Source organism: Magallana gigas, chromosome 5 (assembly GCF_963853765.1).
Source record: "Magallana gigas chromosome 5, xbMagGiga1.1, whole genome shotgun sequence".
Classification (NCBI taxonomy): Eukaryota; Metazoa; Mollusca; class Bivalvia; order Ostreida; family Ostreidae; genus Magallana; species Magallana gigas.
Window position 1 is genome coordinate 40,281,871 of NC_088857.1, and position 13,996 is coordinate 40,295,866.

Genomic DNA, 13,996 nt, shown 5'->3' on the forward strand with positions numbered 1-13,996 from the left:
ATCCTTGTGTTAAGGTTTTTTGCTTTTGTTCCAAAAAAGAGTCGTACACTCTCCACGGGGGAAAAGATATAAAATAATGAAAATAATGTAAGATGCTTCAAAAAGTTTCTCACAGAAAACTTTTTGCCAAAAGTATCAAAACTTCGACATAAGCATTTGATTTTGGGAAATTTTAGGGCGTTCAATCTAGGATACCTTGGTGTTAGGAAGGGGGATACGATCTTTCATCTTTAATAAGACTAGAACCGTGAAAATATTGTGGAGACAAGTTTATGAATAAAAGGTTTGGAATTGTTTTGAGGGTTTTTTTACGCTTGGGTTCGGACAGAGAAGTCCACAATCCGGTTGGGGGTCAAATTATACCACTTAAAAGATATCTGTTGAAATAGAGGTTTTGACTTGTGAAATTAAGAGAAGAAATGTAGTAATTTAACATTAAAACAAATTGTAATTGTTGGGAGGTCATAGAAAGCTATGGAGGTCGCTATAGGGGGTAGGTAGAGTTCCAGTTTTACAAAAAATGCAGTTATTCTTCTAATAAAAAAGAAGTTTGTAGTTAGTACACAAAGGATGAAAACCTTATCATAAAAAATTAATTCTGTGTCACACAATGATTATATGCCAAAATGCATAAAACAAAAGAATGTGTATCAATCAAACTTCCACCTATAATTTAGGATTCTTGCGAGTCCAGGACATTGTATATGTTTTTTATTTTATCCATGCAAATTAGATTCACTGTAACTGTTCCATTTCAGATTAGAATAAAACTTATAAATACCGAAACTGTTGGTAGAACCTGGGATAGTCTTTGACAGGTGGTGATGAAAAAAGCTGACCTTCCTCCGTAGCTATAAGCTGTCGTTTTAGATGCTGAACTCTTTTGTTCTCGTTCATTGCATTAGTTATTGTAAATGGTGGAACCATTGGTTTTGCCGAATGTTGATTTGGTCCCCAAAAGCAAGCTACGGTAGGAGTCGCCTGTTTTAATGTACACTATATAGTAAAGTTTGCAAACTGGTGGTCCTAATCATTGATAGATTATATTTTACAAAATGTTTAATTAATCATATGCAACCGATGCAAAAAATGCAATATCTCAGTTTAATTCAGTTCTATAAGTAGGACTTAAATGATTATTAATTAAGTTGTTTTAAAATATATTTATATATAAAAAAGAAGACTAGTAAATAAGTCGAAGTTCGAGTTGTGCCTGTTTCTAATCACAATTATACCATTCCATTCAAATCCTTTTGACAAACTTTTGAGGTTTTCACTGTGTGGTTTGCAAAGGAGTCTGCAAAAGTACTCTCAGAAGCTTGCTTAAGTAGATTCAAAGCGTTGTTGTTTTCTGTCACTCTAGTGTTTATCGACCTTGTGACCTTCGCAAAAAACAATGGATTACTTTTATAATTTGGTGGACTTGCGTCAATCGAATTCAACATGCTGTTTAGTGTTTATAGTTCTAAACAAATCAAAATGCACAGAACGTGCATTCGAAAGTGATGTCTTCACTCAAAACATAAGACAAATTTAAGGTAGCTCCATACTCGTAAAATTCTCTGAGGAAAGTTTAAAAACCGAACTGATTTCAACTTAATAGACTTAAATGTCATCAATTGTTAGAAAAAAAATACATGTCATCACACTTTTTGAGATGCCAGATAAACATAAACTAAAGCATATTTTAGCATCAGAAAACTGTATTTTTTTTGTTAAAAGTAAAATCTTGTAGGCAGAAATTAGTTTTTTTTTGTTTAATTTTAATGTCAATTTTATCAGAAAACCAAAATTACAAAAATATTTTAAAATTAATCGTTGGAATAAGAAAAACTATAGCATTTAGCCATACAACTGAGAGAAAAGTCAGAAAAAGAGTTAGTTCCCCTTTGCATAGATAAGATGTATAAAAATTTGGAAATTTAGGATAAAATTAAGTGCGAAAATATCTTGAACCTACCAATAATTCTAATTACATCCATGTGGTTATATTCACATAAAATAAATAAAACTACCTTGCACAATTTTTCAAGAATTCAAAGTTTTACAAAAAAGTGTGACATCACAGAACACTGGATCTACTTTAAGTAATGTATTGGAATAATTCATTGTTAAATTTTAGGTTTTTACGATACTAATTATGTTTTTGAAAACAAATGAAGATAAAGTCGATCAAATTACCTCCTTCAACACCTTCTTTCCGTCCAATGGATGAAATGTAAAATGAAGGTGTTCGATGTGTGCCTATACAGCACATGCAATAGAGAAAATAATACGCTTAATTACAGTTACAAAAATCATACAACAGAAGAAATTTATCGTAACTGTAATTATAAAATAATGACAATACAAACAAATTGCGTAACGTGTGTATTTTGCCTCATCAACACACAGAGAGAGAGAGAGAGAGAGAGAGAGATTGTGTACCTGGAGTTCATTTGCGCCAAGTTTGTCTCGCATAATGCTCTCAATTTTTCTTCTTAGTTCTTCATTTTCGATATTGGTATCTCTGTCACTTGTTACTAAGCTATGCAGCGTTATGAATATAACGAAAACCACAGGAAGACATTGTAACCTATGATTCGATGAAATTGTCAACTGCTTGAAAACAAGAGTTAAGCTGAAACCAGGAAAAGGTGAATTTGTCTTAATATTTGCATTGATGTTTTACACCATTAATACACCATCATCCATAGATGAAGTAATATTTTTTTTATCGTAAACACGCTTTACTCTTAAAATATATATGCATGGTTATTTTTAAATAATGTGGGGAATTTTTGCTGTTTTTTTTATATTCATAATTAAATTCATGCTAATCCACACCAAGGAGTTTTAACAACTTTTTAAATTGAATGAAAACAGTTCAATTTTAAAATAAAAATATCTTTAAATTACCTGATCATGATAATAGAGTTCTCTTGTCCGCGGTGTACAAAGGATTGGAAAATGAACACATAATGCAACGACATTTAATCAACTTGAAAATCCTTTTATTGTGCTCTCAAAATAGACAATTAGTTTTGTATGGTTCAGAAACAAAGAATTGCAACTCCTCACCGATTTACAAAATGAATACAAACATTAAGTTCTACAACAAACGAAAATTAGTTACTATGGGTGTGAATTCATATATGGCCATGGGTTAAAAGGAAGCCATTTTCCGCAATGCTGCAACTTTGCGTTTATTAAACTCAACCATTTTCTTGAAATTGCGGTCATAAAATACCTCATTAAAGAATCCTATCATTCTTAATTTTTATTGTGTGATATTCAATACATACCCTACAGACACAAACTTTTAAAATCTATAAATAGATCAATAAGAGTGGGATGTTCTCTGTACCGATACTGTGGTAATAAGCGAGTTTACCCTATTTAAATGGATAATTAATTACTTTTAAATGTGTACTTTTCCGTGAATGACATTTATTTAATGTAATAATTACTGAGCACCGATAGATCTTTTATTTCTATCTAATATTTGCACTGCCATGGGTCACTCACACCCTTAATTTTTTCCAGTCCTATCTCATCGGAGACAAAGTTTCCGGCATAATGTTTACAAATCTTGTGCTGTACTATTTTTTCCTTTCAAAAGTTTAACCGTGAGAGTTAGATAGAAAGGGTATGCATGTCGGGGTTTCGGCATTGCAGCTCAACATAATGAATCGGCGTTAACGAATATATATATATATATATATATATATATATATATATATATATATATATATATATATATAAAGATGGCTATTTAATTCTGAAAATAGTGCAAATTGCTAAACACTTTTAAAAACGAAATACAGTCTTTGAATGGCAGTGACACTATATAGATACCAAGCATTCACATATTTTATGAATATTCCAGCTCGAATATCCTCTATCAGTTTTTAAAAACCTACTATTTTTATTCAATTTAACCAAAAAAAATGAATGATGATAATGCTAAAACATTTACAGTATCACACTAAGTATATTAACCTTACTCTGCTGGCATAAAATTTATATGAGGTCAATAATCAAAATTTTGAGATATGGTGTCTTTTATTGTTTTCGAGCATTTTCAGTAGTGCAGTAGTATTGTGTGCAATACGTCAATCTAAATGTAAGATAACCCAGCAGAAAATATGCAAAATAATGTTGACTAACAAATAATATCTAAACTTTAGATATTATAGTACTACCAAAAATAGTTCAGTGAAAAACAAAATTTTTAAAAATTTAGTCTGAATTTCCCCTGTTTTGCTGAAAGTCAAATTTTGTTTGAGTCTAATTCCAAAAAATACTGAAGATATCAAATATTATGTCAATAATAATCATTTCATTTATACATTTTGTGTTTAGAACAAATTTTACTCATGACATTGAACTTAATTAGAATCCGTCTTAAATGGGAAAACAGAGGGTTTATTCAAACTTTTCACAAGGCGCCATTAATATCTCCTAAACATATTTCAGGTCATTGTACGTGCACTAGATTATTCTCTCGCATAACATACAATCAGTATTTCCAGTACTAAAGTCTTTTAGAATATCGCCATCGTGCCAGACTAACTCTTCTCTGTCGTCAGTGACCCGAGTGAGGGTCCTATTGATTCTGTCAAACACCAAGCTCCCGTCTATCCATTGCCATTTTCCGAGTGTAACATTGAAGAATCCGCCCACTCTGTATCTGTGGTTTTCTAACATATTGCTCTGATACTCTGGATAAAAAATTCAACCTCTGGTGAAACTTGTGTATGTCAAAGGAACGTTAGTCAACACAGTATGAATTCATCTAATTGGTCATTATCGAGTGTTCGTAACTAGGCTTTGGTCTTTTTTATTTGAAAGATTTTCAGAGCCTTATCGCCGATTAATTTTGTCACATACAAGCATCGCAGAAATCAGGTGTAGCCACGTAGTCGATTGGGTATACATGTATTTAAGGAAAAAGATATCATTCTTTGAGTATTATGAGGTGATAAGTTTGGTCGGCGCGTAATCAAATCAAACAAAACCCGAAGAGCTTTATGATAGATTTGATCACATTAAAATATTCAAAGAGTGGTTCCTTATTACCTATATTTATTTATAATCTGATTGATTAATTCCTAGCTCTCTGATTGGCTCATATCCACCTATCTCGGAAAAAAACCCCAGAACGTAATATTAAACTGCAAGTGACCTAGGAGGTCAATATAACATTTGATTTTCTGTACAATAGATCGTCCAATGAAACATCGCGTTTCTCAATTTGTTCGGCTATGGCTTCAAACTAAAACATTGCTTAATAACACTCAATTTAATATATGGCTGTATCAATTCGTTGCCGAATTGTATAATAAGATAGTTAATGCTGGGTTTTTTTTTATCAATACGATGATTTAGCTACCCTCTAAGCAATTGTACGATTAATTATTAGAGTATTGGTATATTTGTTTTTCATTTTCTTTTAATTATGCAAACCGCGCTTGTGTCCCAACAATACTTCATTTGAATATTTTAGACTGTTCAGTACAAAATAGATTTGTAATTTTAATTATCACAGACAAATACACTGAAAATGTAAATATATGCATATGATGGTATTGTGTTGTGCAAGTACTATGATTAAATAGTTGTCAGAGTTTTGATACATAGTGCACAGCCCGGAGACAAACCAAGGAGGATGGTGCACTATGTATCAGACAGTCAGGTAGGATCAGGGAGGGCCATGGGGGCCTGACCCCCCCCCCCTCTTTTTCTCGGAGCAACAAATTTTTAAAAATTTACATATAAAAAATTGAATTATCATGGAGTTGCCCCCCCTTTTTTTCGGAGTATGTAAAAAACTGATATGAAAATAAGGAAATGAGGAGTGAAATTGAAGTTAAATACTACGCCAGCCCCCTCCCTTTTTTTTTGTTGCTTGCCAAGATTTTTTGGATGAGTCCCCCCCCCCCCCCCCCACTTTCAAAAACGATGCTACGTGCCTGTCAGACCCTAAAGTCTATTCAGGCACAGTACATGCACAACACAACAATATTGTAATTATTATGTTGACTGTTCTATACTGGTGTGTCTTGCTATTTTGGAAGTAGATTTTGCGCAAAAGGAAACGCTATCTGAGAAAATTACGACTATCAGTTTTCAAATCCTTTCTTGATTTTTAGTTTGTTTCTTCATATAACAGAGAAATGGTGAGTGTGGCAACATTGATTGTATTAGCTCCCTTGGCACGGATATTATCTACTTTGATCTCATCACCAGCCACAAAGTTATCAATTGTAAAATATCGTACTTGCATGAAAATCACTGGTTTTTATTTAGTTTTTAGGAAATAGATAAAGATAAAAGCAAAAATTTGAATTCAAACATGAAGAGCATTTGTCTATCATAGAACTTTGAAATAATGTTGCAGTGCAGAAGAAAATATTTAAAGACTCAAAATGGTGATGTGGAATTCAATATTTTTTTCTACATAATCATATCTCTTTCAAATTATCTCGATGATGCCGACGTGAAAGAATTAAAAATCATTTTACATGTATTCACATTCAATTGCAATATGATAACTGCTATAATAATTTAATATCATTTATGATGAATGGAGCAAGACCTAAAAGCAAGAAAATTAAACTGGTCATTAATTTTGTCTTTGCAGTAACTGAAATCAAGAACAATTAGAAGAAAAAAAGATGTCATTTATCTACCTTCAACCATATACCAGTTGTAGTCTATCGTTGGTAAGACGGCGAGTCGGGAACCAATGTTCCTACAGTAAGCCATTCCGGTCGTGAAGTCATAATCTCTGTTTTCAACAGCCAGGTAACAGAATTTCAATGTCTTGTTCATCCTGTAGTTCACCGGGCACGTATTTGCTATAATGCAATAAGTTTTTAAAAGTTATATACGCTATTGTTTGAGTCAACTATGAATAGCCGTCGAATGTTTTTGATTACTTAAAAATGATACATGTATCTTTTGCTAAATTACGATGCTGAATTTGTTTGCGTTACAAAGATATACATCTTAATTATTTTCCTGACAATAATTTTTTTAATATCAATCTAACACCGGATGTTGACAGCTAATTTTAAACATATACAAAAAAGGGTAAAAGGTCAACACCTTCATAATTCCTTTATTGTTTCAAGGGTAAAAATAACTTCATGCTATATACGAGTACAAACAAAACAAATTAAACCAAAAAAACGGAATGTGTGAGCGATTGGGGACGTATACACTTCCCTTGAAAAATTATGACGTCTGTGTTTTCCCTTTTAAGTTAATTGTATAATTACAAATCAACAAATGTTATGCATTTATACCGTTATAAATGATAGTAAGTAAGCAAACAAAAACTCTGATTTCCCGCGATCATGCTCAGTGGTTTTGCTTTTCGTTCATCAGTATCTATAAAAGGTATCGATACTTTTTTCTATTTTATTTGCAAATAATACCTTTTTTTTAATTTTACCATAATTTATTCGCCAATTTTTTGTGTAAATATCATATCATACGCCTCGACATTTTATCCACGCAGTCTTATTTTACAGAAAAGCAAATTCGACTTGTTTATTATTTCGTGACGTGCATGGCATTAACAAAAACACAAAAAATAGAATTTTATTATAAAAAGGTTTCATGGGTGGTCAATAACAATCATTTAGATCTTAAAATTTCATATACGATCGTATTAGTCATTTGCCATTTTTGTGAAAAAACTTCCAAAAGTTCCACCTATATGTACATGCATAAAATTTTAACCATTTCAAACATAATTCGTCTTCTAAACAAGATTGGTAAAATCTTGTTGACTTACCTACACAGTACTCTTGTCCGCTGGAGAAGCGTACAGTAAGTCTTTCTTTGCATGATGTTGTACAATTTTTAAGGACCTAAAAATGCAATTTTTTAGTTTTACTTAATATAGATAGCAAAGCGAATGTGTACTGACATTGTGATCGCAAAAGTTCTGTTGAAGATTTTCTTTGGAGTAGACTTAGACGGAACTACGACTAGGAGACTAGGAGCTATTATTTACTGAATGTCGTACTTTTGAATATGCAAAGATTTTGACTTCACTAAGGTCATTTGTAGGAATTGGAATAGGAAAGAATCTTACAGGTGTGTACCTATTCAAAATGCATGAAATGTTAGATGTCAGAAAAAATTAATTCTTGTTTGTAAGTGTTCTTACCGTTGTCTGGGATTCCATGGTGATATATTGGAATTTATCATCTATTTGCAATTCTGAAGAGTTGGAGGCAGATGTCCAAAGAAGCTGACACTGAAGGTCGTCTCTTTTGTAGTTGACCGCTTTACAGTCGTCTCTACTCTGACATTCTCTCACACATTGCTTCAGACCAATGATATCCAAAGTTTCGAATATGCTCTGATTGAAGAACTTTCCGTTCGCATCTATAACAATATCAGCGGCTGAAGCCATAGGGATAACTTGGGACAGGTATGCTAATAAAAGGAATGATGTCCATGCTTTGGATATATGCATGCTTTCAATGTCAAATTATTTTGAAAAGCAAAATATTTTCAAACTGCTAAAAATCCCTCTTTCCGTTTTATTTTATAGTAAGTGTAATGTTTGCTCTTCAATAATGAGCAATCTTTGTGTGTACAGTGTTACCACGGTATTTTCAATTTAATTGCTTTGCAAAATTAAAGGTAGGTTTTGTTGGAAAATTAATTATTCATAACTTAATATTACGGTAGCGAAAATGGTGATGTTGGGGCTGTTAGTCTGCTTTGTGAAATATTTACTTACCTTTTTTCTATCAAACAGGTTAGCAAAACAATAATTGCAGAGTGCACATTCTGTCGTTGATTTTACCCGATATTGATGCAAGCATCAAAACGTCCTTGATCGTGCCCCAGATTGCCATAGCAAATCAGTGATAACCCTTTGAGTATATATCCAATCCAAAACAGGGTTCTTGTCGATGACACTAAAACATGCGATTCTTAGAAACCTTTTTTCACTACATGTACAGTATTTCTTACTAAATGACAGATAACATCAAATTAAAGTTCTTCAAAAAAATTGAGAAATATTTCGTATTTAGTTTAAATTATAAGAATTATCGATTGGACTTATATTTTTTTTTTGTACTTAATTTTACAGGTTTTGAAGTTTAAGATAAAATTCTGTGAGATTGAAAATTTGTAGAAAGACAACATCGTTTAAATGAAAAAATGTTGAGCAAACGCTTGTAAAATATCACTTATATGAAAGGGGTCCTTCACATTGAATTTCAATTTTAATTCAGAACATCAGCTGGAAAGGACATACAACTTCATACATGTATGTATGGAAAAAATCGGAAATTTTAAACGTTTGACACATATAGACTAATGTCTAAAATAAAACTTCGATTTAGCTGGGTGACTAACTGTATAATCTTTCTTAGAATGAACTTTCATCGAAATCTCTAAAGATATCTACATCGCGAAGGATAAATTTTGTGATGCAATGCATCTTAATAAGACAATAAGTTATTATTTCTTAAAAGATATTTCAAAATACTATAAAAAAAATATCTTTGTTTTCGCTTTACCCAAAGGGCAAAGGAGGTGTGACTCTTTAAATAGTCAATAATTTTCTCCCGAATTGAATGATTTGTTTTAAAATTATCTTTAATCTATATAGAATTCACTGTTGAAGGGATTTGCAAGTCAATTCATTTATAAATGATACTGTTGAAATTCTTTATAAAAACGAAATTAAATCTTAACATGAAATGTGGATATAGATTTTTCTATGTTTGAGAACTGCTATTAACGTCCACGGCGTCAAAAGGTTGCATGTGGTAATCCATGTATAAAACTTAAAAAATCAATATGAGTTTTGTCGAGGTGAAATTATATACGCAATATCCTGTCTGAAATTTAGGTAAATGAGCATTGTTGAACCGATGAAAACTGTTGTTTGATATAAAAACGTTTTTTTTAATTTTCTTCATTGGTCACTCGGACAGTTAGGTGCATTGTTTAATTAGATTACCATAAATTCTGTAGCTAAAAATCTCATAGATTTATCATTAGTTTTGTGCAGATTTTGTTTTCGCCTTGCATTAAATATTTGATTTTCTGCATACATTGAGGACTGATCATTATGGTATGTTAATGTGTTGACATATGTACTTGAGGCATATCATATACATTTATAAAAGAGTTGCTAGGCAAAGGTACATATTGGCCTCTCGGTGTCGTGGTCTATTCAGCTTAATAAAAATATTAGTAAATATTCTTTGTCATTGCATTTAATGAATATGTTGGTTTGCAGTTTAAAGCATTTCTATCATTTCAAAAATAGCCTTTATCAGCAAAATAGGTGCATGTTATTTTATAATAAAACATAAAATTAAAGAATATAATAACATTACAAAATGGTGCGAAACTTGCAATCAAAACCTTAGTAGGTTCTATACTAAGTATCCTTTTTAGGTATTTAAATCATTCATTTGTTCAACATGTCTACCCATGAGAGCACATGTACATGTAATGCGAACAGAGAAGAATAATTCTAAATTGTCCACCAGGTTAATGAAAATGTTAATGTTGCAGGAATAAAGACGAAGGCGTTTCTAAATACCGTGATATAATGGCAAATTAGATAGAATATATTATAAAATGCAAGATGTAAAAATACAGATATATATATCCTATGATTTTTCCAGATTGTACGGTTTTGCAGTTAAATGATAAGTAGAACGGATATGCACGTGAGATAAATCAAACTATGAACTAACAGCAATACCGAACTTGTCCAGGTTAAGAGGACAATCTAAAAAGCAAACAATGTTCATACATTCGAAATTATATTTTTTTTTTACAAACATTTTTATCGGCTAGTTTCACGATAACGTTCTCAAGAATAAATAGTTAATCATTTATAAACACGTATATTGAAAACTTTAATATTGACATATTGTAGGCTTACTTATCTTTGAAATAATACTAGACACATATGTAAAAGATTTTAAAAGTATATTGTATGCAGGTATGCAGGGAAATATTTGTCCTAAAATATTTTCGCCCATTCTGTCCTCGTTACCAGTAAGTAGTAGGCGAATTCATGGAAATGAAGACTGGGCGAAATCCAATGTCTCAAATTATCTACTTTAAAGCAACTTTGCTTTTGGCAAATTCAAGAGGGGGCAAAACCGCTTTAAGTGTTGCAGGGCGAAAATGTAAACAGTACATAGAATCACACATTTAAAATAGAAATACAATTTTTTTTTAACTTGTCATCAATGGCATCTACTCTCTACATTGATATCTGTTGTACCATAACATTGGTCGATGTACTAAATTATCCTTTCGCACAGCAAACGTTCGGTTCTCCCTATGTCAAAGTCTCTAAAAATAGCTAGCTCGTGCCAGAGCAACTCTCCTTCGTCGTCATTTACATCAGTGAGGGTCCTATCAATTGTATCAAACACCAAGCTCCCGTCTATCCACTGCCATTCTCCGATCGTAACATTAAAGAATCCACCCACTCTGTATTTGTTGTTTTGTAGCAGAGAGTTCTGGATGTCTGGGAAAATATACTTAGAGATATATACACGTTATTGATTATTTAACGATTCATAAAAAAAAATTGATGAAAATTTAAGTGATATGGCAAGCGTCCTTGACTTTGGTGTTGAAGAAAAAAATTCCTTGTCCAGTTTTTGATTTCTCTCAAAAAAGAGACCCAGCAAGAGTACTTCATATCAAACATTTGTTTGGGCATATATTATCACTCAACTTATCTCAGACTTTTTCTTAATCACTCCCACCAATCTCGGAAAGTAGAGAAATTTAAAATTTTTACACGTAAAACATTTACAACACTTTCATTTATGTTAAGGTCTTTAAAAGAAGCCCATCGTCAACTTAGGAGACGATATCTGTAGTTAAATGAACAGTAGATATTTGTACAAAATGTGTAGAAAAATTATGTTAAATAGTCATAAACTAACGTAAATTTTGTGCGCTGTAAATTGCATGTTTATAAGGGGCTGTAGCCTTTAGTTATGACATGACAGCCTGAATTTTCTCATTAAGTTTTATATATGCGGATTTTAGTTATGCGTGGTTATTATAACATTATTTAATTTTGTATCATAGCAATTAATTGTTATTGAGTCATTAATATCATACAATATTATATAAAATACTAGTAAATTTACATCAAATAATATAATATTATATCAATAACAAGTTTTCTTCTTTACAATAATCAAAATTTTAAAAAAGATTCCTTATCTACCTCCATACAAGTACCAGTGGTAGTCTAGCGTTGGTAAGACGGCAAGTCGAGAACCAATGTTCCTACAGTGAGCCATTCCTGTCGTAAAGTCATAATTGTCCCTGTCTTCAACAGCTAGGTAGCAGAACTTCAATGCATTGTTCATTCTGTGGCTCACCGGGCACGTATTTGCTTTAACATATAGTGTAAATTTTTAATACAGACACAAACATTTTTTGTCATAGACGAAGTAATATTAATTAAAGATATAGGAATTTTGGATAGTTGTTCACGAAAATACATTCACATGAATATTTTTTCTATCGCAAATATATATTCATTCTTGATTTTCAAAAGAAGTAAAAATAATAAGTTTCATATATAGAAAAGACAAAGAGCATTTCTAATGTTGGGGGTATGTGCCTTACCAACGCAATACTCCTGTCCGGATGAGAGGCGTACACATCGTCTATCTTTGCATGATGTGGTACATTTTTTAAGGACCTACAACGGAGGTATTCTACTGTATATAAAGGAAATAAACGGCAATTTAAAAAGTTCATCGGGATATGAACTAGGTTGTTCCTGTGAAGCCCGAATGATTCTCACAAAATTTGATCACGTATTATTAACAAAGCTCATATACCGGTGAACTTTTTACCATTGTTGTTTATTTCTTATATTTACGTTTAAGAATGGCAAATTTATCAGAATTGCTCCAAAGATTTTACAATAATCCAAGAGACATGCGATAAGCACTTGCAGTTATCACTGTTACGTCATAAAAAGTCATTAATACATAATTTAAAATTTTCGCTATTCTGTAGGTTCTTGTAGGGAAACATTCATTATATAAAACATTGTGATCGCAAATGTTCTGTCAAATTTATTTTGGATTAAACAGACGAAACTAAATGACATAATTACATACATGTAGTGTATTGATAAATATAAAAGAAGCACGCGATAATGAAAAAATCACTGTTTTCCTTCGATATGGTTAAGTAAAAAATAAAAAGAATTTTCGGATCTCCACATCTTACATAAAATAATAGATGTTATAAAATTCTTATTCTTTTGTGTGCATGTTCTTACCGTTGTCTGAGATTCCATGGTGATATATTGGTATTTGTCATTTATTTGCAACTCCAAAGAGTTGGAGGCAGATGTCCAAAGAAGCTGACACTGAAGGTCGTCTCTTTTGTAGTTGACCGCTTTACAGTCGTCCCTACTCTGACATTCTCTTACACATTGCTTCATACCAATGATATCCAAAGTTTCGAAAATGCTCTGATTGAAGAACTTTCCGTTCGCATCTATAACGATATCAGCGACTGAAGCCACGGAGATGAAATGGAACAGGTATGCAAATAAAAGGAAGGATGTCCGTTCTTTGACTACATGCATGTTTTCTATTTCAAATTATTTTCAAATGCAAACTAAGTTCCTTTTCGTTTTATGTTATAGTAAGTGTATTGATTACTCTTACAACAATCTTTGTATTTACAAGCTCTGTATTACCACGGTATTTTAATGTGATTGCTATGCACACTTAAAAGTAGGTATTGTTAGACAATTAATAATGTTTAAATTTACTTTTAATATTACGGTAGAGAAAATTATGGCATTAGGAATATCAATTAAGATTTGTATTTGGTGTGAAATGTTTACTAACCTCAGTTTAAACAAAACATTAATTATAGGGTCCAATTACTGCATGAGAGTTTTCCCAGAATTTGCTTATCACAAAATCCTTTTTCCAATGTCCCTGAATTTTATATA

General features: G+C 31.8%; 1 protein-coding gene across 1 annotated transcript; it reads right to left on the minus strand.

The window, feature by feature from the left end:
• Positions 1–11,070: 11,070 nt before the first annotated feature.
• On the minus strand, positions 11,071–13,742 carry LOC105322702 (uncharacterized). Its single transcript, XM_011421551.4, has 4 exons — positions 13,310–13,742; positions 12,643–12,718; positions 12,236–12,406; positions 11,071–11,518 (listed from the first exon to the last, which is right to left on the minus strand). The coding sequence occupies exons 1-4, from the start codon at positions 13,619–13,621 to the stop codon at positions 11,289–11,291; spliced, it is 789 nt and encodes a 262-aa protein (XP_011419853.2). The 5' UTR covers positions 13,622–13,742; the 3' UTR covers positions 11,071–11,288.
• Positions 13,743–13,996: the final 254 nt, after the last annotated feature.